The sequence below is a fragment of the Hyperolius riggenbachi genome, chromosome 1, assembly GCF_040937935.1.
Source record: "Hyperolius riggenbachi isolate aHypRig1 chromosome 1, aHypRig1.pri, whole genome shotgun sequence".
Taxonomy (NCBI): domain Eukaryota; kingdom Metazoa; phylum Chordata; class Amphibia; order Anura; family Hyperoliidae; genus Hyperolius; species Hyperolius riggenbachi.
In genome coordinates this window covers 548,012-560,067 of record NC_090646.1, presented here as the reverse complement: position 1 = coordinate 560,067, position 12,056 = coordinate 548,012, and the positions used below count along the sequence as shown (strand labels likewise).

At 46.2% G+C, this 12,056-nt stretch overlaps 1 protein-coding gene across 3 annotated transcripts in view; it reads right to left on the bottom strand.

Moving 5' to 3' along the window:
* LOC137562144 (receptor-type tyrosine-protein phosphatase kappa-like) overlaps positions 1–12,056 on the bottom strand; it is a 374,827-nt gene that overhangs the window by 48,371 nt on the left and 314,400 nt on the right. For all 3 annotated transcript variants that reach the window (XM_068273487.1, XM_068273479.1, XM_068273493.1), the window contains exons 24-27: positions 11,929–12,045; positions 9,137–9,291; positions 6,047–6,182; positions 523–672 (exon numbers count right to left, since the gene is read on the bottom strand). In XM_068273487.1, the coding sequence (XP_068129588.1) occupies positions 523–672; positions 6,047–6,182; positions 9,137–9,291; positions 11,929–12,045 (558 nt within the window). The remainder of the gene's footprint in view (positions 1–522; positions 673–6,046; positions 6,183–9,136; positions 9,292–11,928; positions 12,046–12,056) is intronic.

The window sequence follows — 12,056 nt, the reverse complement described above, 5'->3', positions numbered from 1 at the left end:
ATTCATTGTGATAATTAGTGATAATGTTATTGGCGAATTAATGGGGAGATAAAAATTGTTCGGATGCATATGGTGAGAAATACCCACGGGCTGAAATGGTTAATGGGTCTGACTTATCCGGGCTCAGTTCAGGTGGGTAAAATTAAGAAGACATATATGCAAATATTTCTTTGCCCAATGTCTCTGAGCCCAAAGTGATTCCTGTGAGGAACATTACTGATCTGCAGAGTGTCTCCACCTTATCCCCATCCAACACCTCCAGAAGGATGAATGTGAGGGGATGTGAGCCAGACCCAACTAACCAAAACCCCAGCTTGACCCTAGTGGTGTTCTTGTGCTTGGATGGAACAAGGCTGCGCAGTGGGTGATATTCATGTATCATTATACCTTATGCCATGCTGAGAGAGTATTGTTAAACTTTCTGAGGTTAGAAATAATACTGCAGAAAAGTCTCTTCTCTGACATAGTCTACACAGTTTTGGCAAAGTGTGTATAGATAAAGCATTAAGGTAAAACCATTACCAGAAATTCCTTCTTGTAGCCACTCATGCTGGTTCTGGGATCCAGTACCGACATAGATTGGTAGTGCTTCTGGATCTCTGACACTGGAACGCTGGTGGCCCCACACAGAAGAGTCTCCAACAAAACGTCATACAGGAAGATGTACTGCTCCTGTCACAGGAAGTCACATGTCATACAGGAAGATGTACAGCTATCATCACAGGAAGTCACATGTCATACAGGAAGATGTACTGCTCCCATCACAGGAAGTCACATGTCATACAGCAAGATGTACAGCTATCATCACAGGAAGTCACATGTCATACAGGAAGATGTACCGCTCCCATCACAGGAAGTCACATGTCATACAGGAAGATGTACTGCTCCTGTCACAGGAAGTCATATGTCATACAGGAAGATGTACTGCTCCTGTCACAGGAAGTCACATGTCATACAGGAAGATGTACTGCTCCTGTCACAGCACAGGAAGTCATATGTCATACAGGAAGATGTACTGCTCCTGTCACAGGAAGTCACATGTCATACAGGAAGATGTACTGCTCCCGTCACAGGAAGTCACATGTCATACAGGAAGATGTACAGCTATCATCACAGGAAGTCACATGTCATACAGGAAGATGTACTGCTCCCGTCACAGGAAGTCACATGTCATACAGGAAGATGTACAGCTATCATCACAGGAAGTCACATGTCATACAGGAAGATGTACCGCTCCCGTCACAGGAAGTCACATGTCATACAGGAAGATGTACTGCTCCTGTCACAGGAAGTCATATGTCATACAGGAAGATGTACTGCTCCTGTCACAGGAAGTCACATGTCATACAGGAAGATGTACTGCTCCTGTCACAGGAAGTCATATGTCATACAGGAAGATGTACTGCTCCTGTCACAGGAAGTCACATGTCATACAGGAAGATGTACTGCTCCTGTCACAGGAAGTCACATGTCATACAGGAAGATGTACAGCTATCATCACAGGAAGTCACATGTCATACAGGAAGATGTACTGCTCCTGTCACAGGAAGTCACATGTCATACAGGAAGATGTACAGCTATCATCACAGGAAGTCACATGTCATACAGGAAGATGTACTGCTCCCGTCACAGGAAGTCACATGTCATACAGGAAGATGTACTGCTCCCGTCACAGGAAGTCACATGTCATACAGGAAGATGTACTGCTCCTGTCACAGCACAGGAAGTCATATGTCATACAGGAAGATGTACTGCTCCTGTCACAGGAAGTCACATGTCATACAGGAAGATGTACTGCTCCTGTCACAGGAAGTCACATGTCATACGGGAAGATGTACAGCTATCATCACAGGAAGTCACATGTCATACAGGAAGATATACTGCCCCCATCGCAGGAAGTCACATGTCATACAGGAAGATGTACTGCTCCTGTCACAGGAAGTCACATGTCATACGGGAAGATGTACTGCTCCTGTCACAGGAAGTCACATGTCATACGGGAAGATATACTGCCCCCATCACAGGAAGTCACATGTCATACAGGAAGATGTACTGCTCCTGTCACAGGAAGTCACATGTCATACAGGCAGATGTACTGCTCCTGTCACAGGAAGTCGCATGTCATACAGGACGATGTACTGCTCCTGTCACAGGAAGTCACATGTCATACAGGACGATGTACTGCTCCCGTCACAGGAAGTCACATGTCATACAGTAAGATGTACTGCTCCTGTCACAGGAAGTTGCATGTCATACAGTAAGATGTACTGCTCCTGTCACAGGAATTCGCATGTCCTACAGGAAGATGCACTGCTCCCTTCACAGGAAGTCACATGTCATACAGGAAGATGTACTGCTCCTGTCACAGGAAGTCACATGTCATACAGTAAGATGGACTGCTCCCTTCGCAGGAAGTCACATGTCATACAGGAAGATGTACTGCTCCCATCACAGGAAGTCACATGTCATACAGGAAGATGTACTGCTCCCATCACAGGAAGTCACATGTCATACAGGAAGATGTACTGCTCCCGTCAGAGGAAGTCACATGTCATACAGGAAGATGTACTGCTCCCGTCACAGGAAGTCACGTCATACAGGGAGATGTACTGCTTCCGTCACAGGAAGTCACATGTCATACAGGAAGATGTACTGCTCCCGTCACAGGAAGTCACATGTCATACAGGAAGATATACTGCTCCTGTCACAGAAAGTCACATGTCATACAGGAAGATGTACTGCTCCCACCACAGGAAGTTATATGTCATACAGGAAGATGTACTGCTCCCACCACAGGAAGTTATATGTCATACAGGAAGATGTACTGCTCCTGTCACAGGAGGTCACATGTCATACAGGAAGATGTACTGCTCCCGTCACAGGAAGACACATGTCATACAGGAAGATATACTGCTCCTGTCACAGTAAGTCACATGTCGTACAGGAAGATGTACTGCTCCCACCACAGGAAGTTATATGTCATACAGGAAGATGTACTGCTCCCACCACAGGAAGTTATATGTCATACAGGAAGATATACTGCTCCTGTCACAGGAAGTCACATGTCATACAGGAAGATGTACTGCTCCCGCCACAGGAAGTTATATGTCATACAGGAAGATGTACTGCTCCTGTCACAGGAAGTCACATGTCATACAGGAAGATGTACTGCTCCCATCACAGGAAGTCACATGTCATACAGGAAGATGTACTGCTCCCGTCACAGGAAGTCACATGTCATACAGGAAGATGTACTGCTCCCGCCACAGGAAGTTATATGTCATACAGGAAGATGTACTGCTCCTGTCACAGGAAGTCACATCTGGTGAACTGCCTCATATGGTGTCAACAAATCGTATGGCTATTTTATTGTCAGAGTGTAAAGATTGGTGTCAGCATGAAGAGAAAATCTGATTATTGGCGATCTGCAATATCACCAAGAATGCTGCAGAATCACCGATAATCAGATATATTGCTAACCTCTGGACATCTATAGGTATGTGAGTGTTTGGTGCAACAGTAATAGTTTGAGTGATGCACCTGCTGAGCAGGCGACATACAGTAAAGAGACACTGCTCTGGGAGTACAGGAACCTTCCAGCAGCCTGAGGCTCTCCAAGGGGAGGAGTCAGGCTGGAGGCAGGAAGGACCCGAGAGTGAGTGACACCTAAGGATGGATGTCACTATGATCTGGAGACTATCTCTCAAGGGGAGAGATAGTTCTCGAGGTCGGCCAGGCCGGGTCAGGCAACACACTGACAGATAAAGTACAAAGACAGGAGGCTGATTCGGTATCCAAGTCAAGCAGGGTCTGGCAACGGAATATCAGATATACAAGGTACCGAATCAGAAGACAGAGGAGTAGTCAGAAAAGCTATAGGTCATAACAGATATCAAACAATGTCTAGTCTGGGTGTGAGGTCCTTGGTCTCTGCACCCTGGAACTAGTCTGGAGTATAACACAGATGACAATACAGTTCCCTAATCTTGGATGCGAGGTCCGTAGTCTCAGCACCCTGGAACTGGTCTGGAGTATAACACAGATGACAGTACAGTTCCCTAATCTTGGATGCGAGGTCCGTAGTCTCAGCACCCTGGAACTAGTCTGGAGTATAACACAGATGACAGTACAGTTCTCTAATCTTGGATGTGAGGTCCGTAGTCTCAGCACCCTGGAACTAGTCTGGAGTATAACACAGATGACAGTACAGTTTCCTAATCTTGGATGCGAGGTCCGTAGTCTCAGCACCCTGGAACTAGTCTGGAGTATAACACAGATGACAGTACAGTTTCCTAATCTTGGATGCGAGGTCCGTAATCTCAGCACCCTGGAACTAGTCTAAGCATAAACAGAATACAATTCAAATAATCTGGCTAAGTGTGAATTCCCAGGTCCACCTGTTTCAAACACACTGAAGGATCTGACTAAGGTCTGAGTGCTTTCACGTAGTGATCGCAACGGCAGACAACTTGCAAGTGCCCAGCAGGAACTATATATGGAGTAGTGCTCTCCAGCACCACCCCTAATTGCTCAACCAATAGTATCCTGCTCTGGAGTCAGCTGATCGGCGTGGTCAGCTGACCCCTCTTGCTTGGTATAAGAATTCTGCCTCTCAGCGCGCGCGCGTGTATTCCTAAGCCTATGTGCACTAACAGATTCAGCCACACCAGACACATGCTGCTGCGTGCAACCCGCCGCGCTGGGCGCGGAACCAGCCGCCTTACTGTTGTTGCATGCGGCGGCTTTTCCGCGTTCTGCCTTGCTACCAAACACACGCTTCCGCGTGCAAACCGCCGCGCTGGACGCGGAACTAGCCGCCTTACTGCTGCTGTATGCAGCGGCTTTTCCGCGTTCTGCCTTGCCACCAAACACACGCTTCCACGTGCAAACCGCCGCACTAGACGCGGAATCAGCCGCCTGCTTAGGAGCACATGTGGCGGTTTTTCCGCGATCTCTCACACAGAGTTAAAGATCTGAGTTAAGATGACTTACTAAGAACTATAGGAGGACATGTATGACCTACCAAAGCTGGAGATTTTTTTTTAATGTTCTGCTAAGTGAATACATATTTCAGCCCCCATCGTGGACCTATAAAGGTTACTGAAATTAGACTTTTAGTGACTATAAGTGGACACTTACAGCCACATGCAGCAGCCACAGACGAAGATTCCTCCAGTAAGTCCAAGACAACCTCTTGGAGACCCTTCTTGAGTCATACAATGCCAGTGAGAACTAAGGCCTCAACAAGCTGTCACTTTAAATAGCAGGGTACCAAGGAGACCACCGAGAGAAACCATCAGCCCACGACTAACTGGCCAATCTCTGTCATTGCTATTTACAGTATTATAGGTAAAAAAAATAACCGAGGCTCCCAGCACTGATTGGATAGTTCTAACTGACCAACCAGAATGAAGATCATCAGGCATCACACTTTTGTTCTATACAGTTATAGGGCTAAAAATTAGAACAACTATTCCAGTTTCATCAGGAGACATTAAACCAACCAATGGCTGATTCAGGTATTACATTTCATGACTGTGTTTTCTTGCAAGCTCTGAAACTTTCTTCTTCAGGCAAGATACGGAACAGGATCAGAATCACACCAGTGCTGCATCATGCCTGAGGAAGGAACTCAAGGTATTGAAAGAAAACTATGCACAGTTGGTCATGGAAGGTACTTCTTGGATAAGCATTTGTTGGTTTGATGTCTCTGGATCTGTCCCATGACCAGCACTGGACCATACTTCACTCCCTTTCTATACCCAGCTGGAGGGGACACCCAGGGCCCAGACAAGGCTATGAGAAAATGATCAAAGCATATGGGAGAACTCGCTCTCAGCAAACTACACCTAACGCTGCCGCTAGTGGTGTTTGTGGTCAATGTTTTGGATCCTGAAGCTGATGTTGGCAGGTTTGGGGTGTCAGGTGACCTCCTGCTAACTCCTGGGATGTGTATTGGTTTCTATCTGCAGTACGGGACCTGCTGTGTATAAAAGTTGGCTGCCCTAAGTGAGGGCAGATAGAGAATAACCGGATCTTCACCCACCTTCTCCTGCACCATCTTCACTCTCTTCTTCCGCAGCTGTAGCACACAGTTATAGACGTTCACCCTCCTAACTGCCTTTGCCATCTTCAGGAGGATGTCAAGAGCCAGGAACGTGCCTGTTCTGCCAATCCCAGCACTGCACAGATAAAGTACAAACACATCAATATGAATGTGAATAGAAGCTGGGATTCTCAGCCATTGGCTGCTTCTGACTTTTCCATTAATGTCAGAACAATGTAAAGTCCAGCTCCAGTGAAGAGAAATAGTCTTGACAATGGCTGAGGACCTGTGTTTTTATTGTTGCTTGGATCCTTCACTGGGATTTGTCAGCTCTGTCTGTTTTATTCCTACAGAAGGAACTTAATATCTATTATAACACACAATTCAAGCATAGCTTTATATGGTGTAATGTAATTGGGTGCTATATATTACATGGGATTATTATAGATTCTTGGGTACTGTCTATATCTTTGGATCTCTATGGTGAAAGTGTTTATTAGAAGGAGATTCAGTAATTGTTATTTGAATGATTTACTGTATCCTTGTTTTTAATTGTTGGACATACAGTGGGTGGCAAAAGTATTCAGCCCCCTTGAAGTTTTCCACATTTTGTCACATTACTGCCACAAACATGCATCAATTTTATTGGAATTCCACATGAAAGACCAACACAAAGTGGTGTACACATGAGAAGTGGAACGAAAATCATACATGATTCCAAACATTTTTTACAAATAAATAACTGCAAAGTGGGTTGTGCATAATTATTCAGCCCCCTTTGATCTGAGTGCAGTCAGTTGCCTATAGACATTGCCTGATGAGTGCTAATGACTAAACAGAGTGCACCTGTGTGTAATCTAATGTCAGTACAAATACAGCTGCTCTGTGAGGGCCTCAGAGGTCGTCTAAGAGAATATTGGGAGCAACAACACCGTGAAGTCCAAAGAGCACACCAGACAGGTCAGGGATAAAGTTATTGAAAAATTTAAAGCAGGCTTAGGCAACAAAAATCTTTCCAAAGCCTTGAACATCCCACGGAGCACTGTTCAAGCGATCATTCAGAAATGGAAGGAGTATGGCACAACTGTAAACCTACCAAGACAAGGCCGTCCACCTAAACTCACAGGCCGAACAAGGAGAGCGCTGATCAGAAATGCAGTCAAGAGGCCCATGGTGACTCTGGACAAGCTGCAGAGATCTACAGCTCAGGTGGGAGACTCTGTCCATAGGACAACTATTAGTCGTGCACTGCACAAAGTTGGCCTTTATGGAAGAGTGGCAAGAAGAAAGTCATTGTTAACAAAAAAGCATAAGAAGTCCCGTTTGCAGTTTGCCACAAGCCATGTGGGGGACACAGCAAACATGTGGAAGAAGGTGCTCTGGTCAGATAAGACCAAAATGGAACCTTTTGGCCAAAATGCAAAACGCTATGTGTGGCAGAAAACTAACACTGCACATCACTCTGAACACACCATCCCCACTGTCAAATATGGTGGTGGCAGCATCATGCTCGGGGGGTGCTTCTCTTCAGCAGGGACAGGGAAGCTGGTCAGAGTTGATGGGAAGATGGATGGAGCCAAATACAGGGCAATCTTGGAAGAAAACCTCTTGGAGACTGCAAAAGACTTGAAACTGGGGCGGAGGTTCACCTTCCAGCAGGACAACGACCCTAAACATAAAGCCAGGGCAACAATGGAATGGTTTAAAACAAAACATATGCATGTGTTAGAATGGCCCAGTCAAAGTCCAGATCTAAGAATCTGTGACAAGATCTGAAAACTGCTGTTCATAAAAGCTGTCCATGTAATCTGACTGAGCTGGAGCTGTTTTGCAAAAAAGAATGGGCAAGGATTTCAGTCTCTAGATGTGCAAAGCTGGTAGAGACATACCCTAAAAGACTGGCAGCTGTAATTGCAGCAAAAGGTGGTTCTAAAAAGTATTGACTCAGGGGGCTGAATAATTACGCACACCCCACTTTGCAGTTATTGATTTGTAAAAAATGTTTGGAATCCTGTATGACTTTCATTCCACTTCTCACGTGTACACCACTTTGTGTTGGTCTTTCATGTGGAATTCCAATAAAATTGATTCATGTCTGTGGCAGTAATGTGACAAAATGTGGAAAACTTCAAGGGGGCCGAATACTTTTGCAAGCCACTGTAGTTGTGGACAATAATATAAAATACGTTTTGGAATTGAAATGTAGCCTTGTGGTGGTGACACTATCTGTTGAGTTATTACATTTGGCTTACACATTGAACTGAATATTACTTTACTATGCAGGATGGCTGCTTCTGCACTAGTTGCAGTGATTGGGGAGAGGAGTGCTGCGCTTCCCAAAGATGACATTACTTTAGACGAGAGGCAGGTAGGATAACAGTCAGTCAGGTGTTTAGTTATATACGATGCCAGTCTGTAGTTCCACCCTGGGGCGTGGTCCCATGTCAGAGCCCCGCGGTACCTGCAGTGTACTATGACCGGTCCTGAGCCGGGGGTGTTACATCTGCACTAGCTGCAGTGATTGGGGAGAAGAGAGCTGCATTTCCCACAGATGACATTACTTTAGGTGAAAGGCAGGTAGGATAACAGTCAGTCAGGTGTTTAGTTATATACAATGTCTGTCTGTAGTTCCACCCTGGGGCGTGGTCCCATGTCAGAGCCCTGTGGTACCTGCAGTGTACTATGACCAGTGCTGATCCGGGGGTGTTACATCTGCACTAGCTGCAGTGGTTGGAGAGAGGAGAGCTGCGTTTCCCACAGATGACATTACTTTAGGTGAAAGGCAGGTAGGATAACAGTCAGTCAGGTGTTTAGTTATATACAATGCCAGTCTGTAGTTCCACCCTGGGGCGTGGTCCCATGTCGGAGCCCTGCGGTATCTGCAGTGTACTATGACCGGTCCTGAGCCAGGGGTGTTACATCTTCACTAGCTGCAGTGATTGGGGAGAGGAGAGCTGCGTTTCCCACAGATGACATTACTTTAGGTGAAAGGCAGGTAGGATAACAGTCAGTCAGGTGTTTAGTTATATATACAATGCCAGTCTGTAGTTCCACCCTGGGGCGTGGTCCCATGTCGGAGCCCTGCGGTACCTGCAGTGTACTATGACCGGTCCTGAGCCGGGGGTGTTACATCTGTTCATCAGTTCCACCAGCTGCACCATGTCTGAGGTGTTTCTGGGCACTCCATGGTCCGGCCAGCGCAGGTAATGTAACTGCTCCACCGTCACCTGCACCATGGACTGCGCCTGCCGCAGGGAGACATGCATTATTACCGGGAAACTTATCTCCAAATACAAGTCACTGCTTTACAAAAATACAAATAACATTTATCAAAACTTTCAATATAAATTTGCTTCCTTAAAACAGAAGATATTTGAAAGTATTCAGCTGCACATGAGCAAGAAGTGATGGGAGTTACTTTTTGCTCACGTGAAGCTGAAAATTGCAAATATTTTCTGTTCTAAGAAAGCAAATTTATATTTAGCAAAGCATTTTTATTTATTTATTTATTTATTTAATAAAGAGGCTTCTAGGTTCCTTTTAGTCCTTAACACAATCCTGGTGGGTCTGGTTCACCATGACTTAACTTTGTACTTTGAGAGAGTAGGCGGTACCCAATTACTAAACAACTCTCACCACTCAGCACAGAACCAAAACCTGATCCCTCCTACCTCCATCCTCTGCTGCTGAGATAGTAGGCAGTACCCAGTTACTAAACAATGCTCACCACTCAGCACAGAACCAAAACCTGATCCCTCCCACCTCCTCCCTCTGCTGCTGAGAGAGTAGGCGGTACCCAGTTACTAAACAATGCTCACCACTCAGCACAGAACCAAAACCTGATCTCTCCCACCTCCTCCCTCTGCTGCTGAGATAGTAGGCAGCACCCAGTTACTAAACAACTCTCACCACTCAGCACAGAACCAAAACCTGAACCCTCCTACCTCCATCCTCTGCTGCTGAGATAGTAGGCAGTACCCAGTTACTAAACAATGCTCACCACTCAGCACAGAACCAAAACCTGATCCCTCCCGCCTCCTCCCTCTGCTGCTGAGATAGTAGGTTATCCCCAGTTACTGAACAGCTCTCACTACTCAGCACAGAATCATCACCTGATCCCTCCCACCTCCACCCTCTGCTGCTGAGAGAGTAGAAGATCCCCATTTACTGAACAGCTCTAAATACTCAGCACAGAATCATAACCTGATCCCTCCTACCTCGATCCTCTGCTGCTGAGAGAGTAGGCGGTCCCCAGTTACTGAGCAGCTCTCACTACTCAGCATAGAATCATCACCTGAGCCCTCCCACTTCCACCCTCTGCTGCTGAGAGAGTAGGCGGCCCACAATTACTAAACAGCTCTCACTAATCAGTAAAGAACTATAAAATTATCCCTCCCACCCCATCCCTCTGCTGCTGAGAGTGTAGGCAGCCCACAGTTACTGTAAAGCTGTTACTACTCAGCACAGAACCACAACCTGATTTCACCCACCCCTTCCCTCTGCTAATTAGATAGTAGGCAGTCCCCAGTTAGTGAACAGCTCTCGGTACTCAGCACAGCTATAACAACTATAACCTGATCCCACCCACCTCCTCCCTCTGCTGCTGAGAGAGTAGGCAGTCCCCAGTTACTGACCGTAGAAGGATAGTCCACCGGCATCAGGATTGCATGTATGTTTACGGGGAGTCCTAATGGGGTGAGAGGTCCATTACATCTCCCAATCTCACCAAGTTCCAAATTGCATCGCAATTCCCATAAGACTCAACCCTCTTTGGATGTTATATCCAGTACATATTTATTTTATATTGCTAGGTAGATGTACAGCATACAGACAGCACAACGTTTCGGGCGTTAGCCCTTTATCAAGTGCTCAAAACTTCTGACCCAACATACAACATATATAGACATCACACTTCTCACCACACCCAAAGCATTGGGGGGCGGGCACATTGCTTCAATACTTAATTAACCCTTTCTAGTGGAAAGAGCAGCATACCTGTTAAAGGAAACATCTAAAACTGAAGTCTTCGTTAAGGCCATTGGGTGACTGAGTTCCCAATCGCTCCATCCAAAAAGCTTCCCGTCTAAGGAAGGTATTCCTATGGTATTTACCCTCCGGGAAAACAACAACTTCCAATATCTGCCACCTGAGCTGACTTACGTAACACTATTCAGGATAGGACTATCACCTGTTCCCATCCACCCCTTCCATCTGCTGCTGAGAGAGTAGGCAGCCCCCAAGTTACTGAACAGCTGTCACTACCCAGTACAGAATCCTCACCTGACACCCCCTCCCCTTACTGCTGAGGGATAAACTCTTTGTGGATGCACTGCAGTAGACTTATCATTTTGCTGTTCTTTTTCTCTCTGCTTAGAGTAATAAAGCATTTAACCCTTCCCACACCCACACCGAGATGTTTACAAATCAATTTGTCCCACTCATAGCCCTGTCTGAGAGGAATAAGAAGCCAGTTCTCACTGCCCTTTCCTGGCCTTGTTTGGAAAGGCACCGATGAGGGTGCGGTACGGGTAAGATGCTTTATGACACACTGAGAATGCAGGAACATATCGGGAAGATGATGAGAATTTTCTGAGCTGCAGTGCTGACCACAATGAGTGAATATTTCAGCAGCAGAGGGAGGAGGAGGAGCATGTGGTCAGGTGATGAGTTCTGCGTTCATTCAGACCATAATGCCAACCCTTAACTGTTATCTCCACACTCGTGCAGACAGGTGGAGTCACTGGATAAGGGCCGAGGACAGTCTGCACATGAGCTGGAATGATTGCCTCCCATTGGCTGTCTCTATTGCTCAGTGTTGTGCAGTGACTCTTTATGGGGTATCAGTGACGTGTTGGTTTAGTTTTGTGTGCAGACGCGCTTACCTTCTTAAGGCTGAAGCTGCGGATGGTGATGGCTCCAGTCTCGACAATCTTCTGTACGGAGACTGTGATGTCACCATAGGTCTGGCTCTGCTCCGGCCAATAGCGCTCACATTTCACCTGAGGAGATG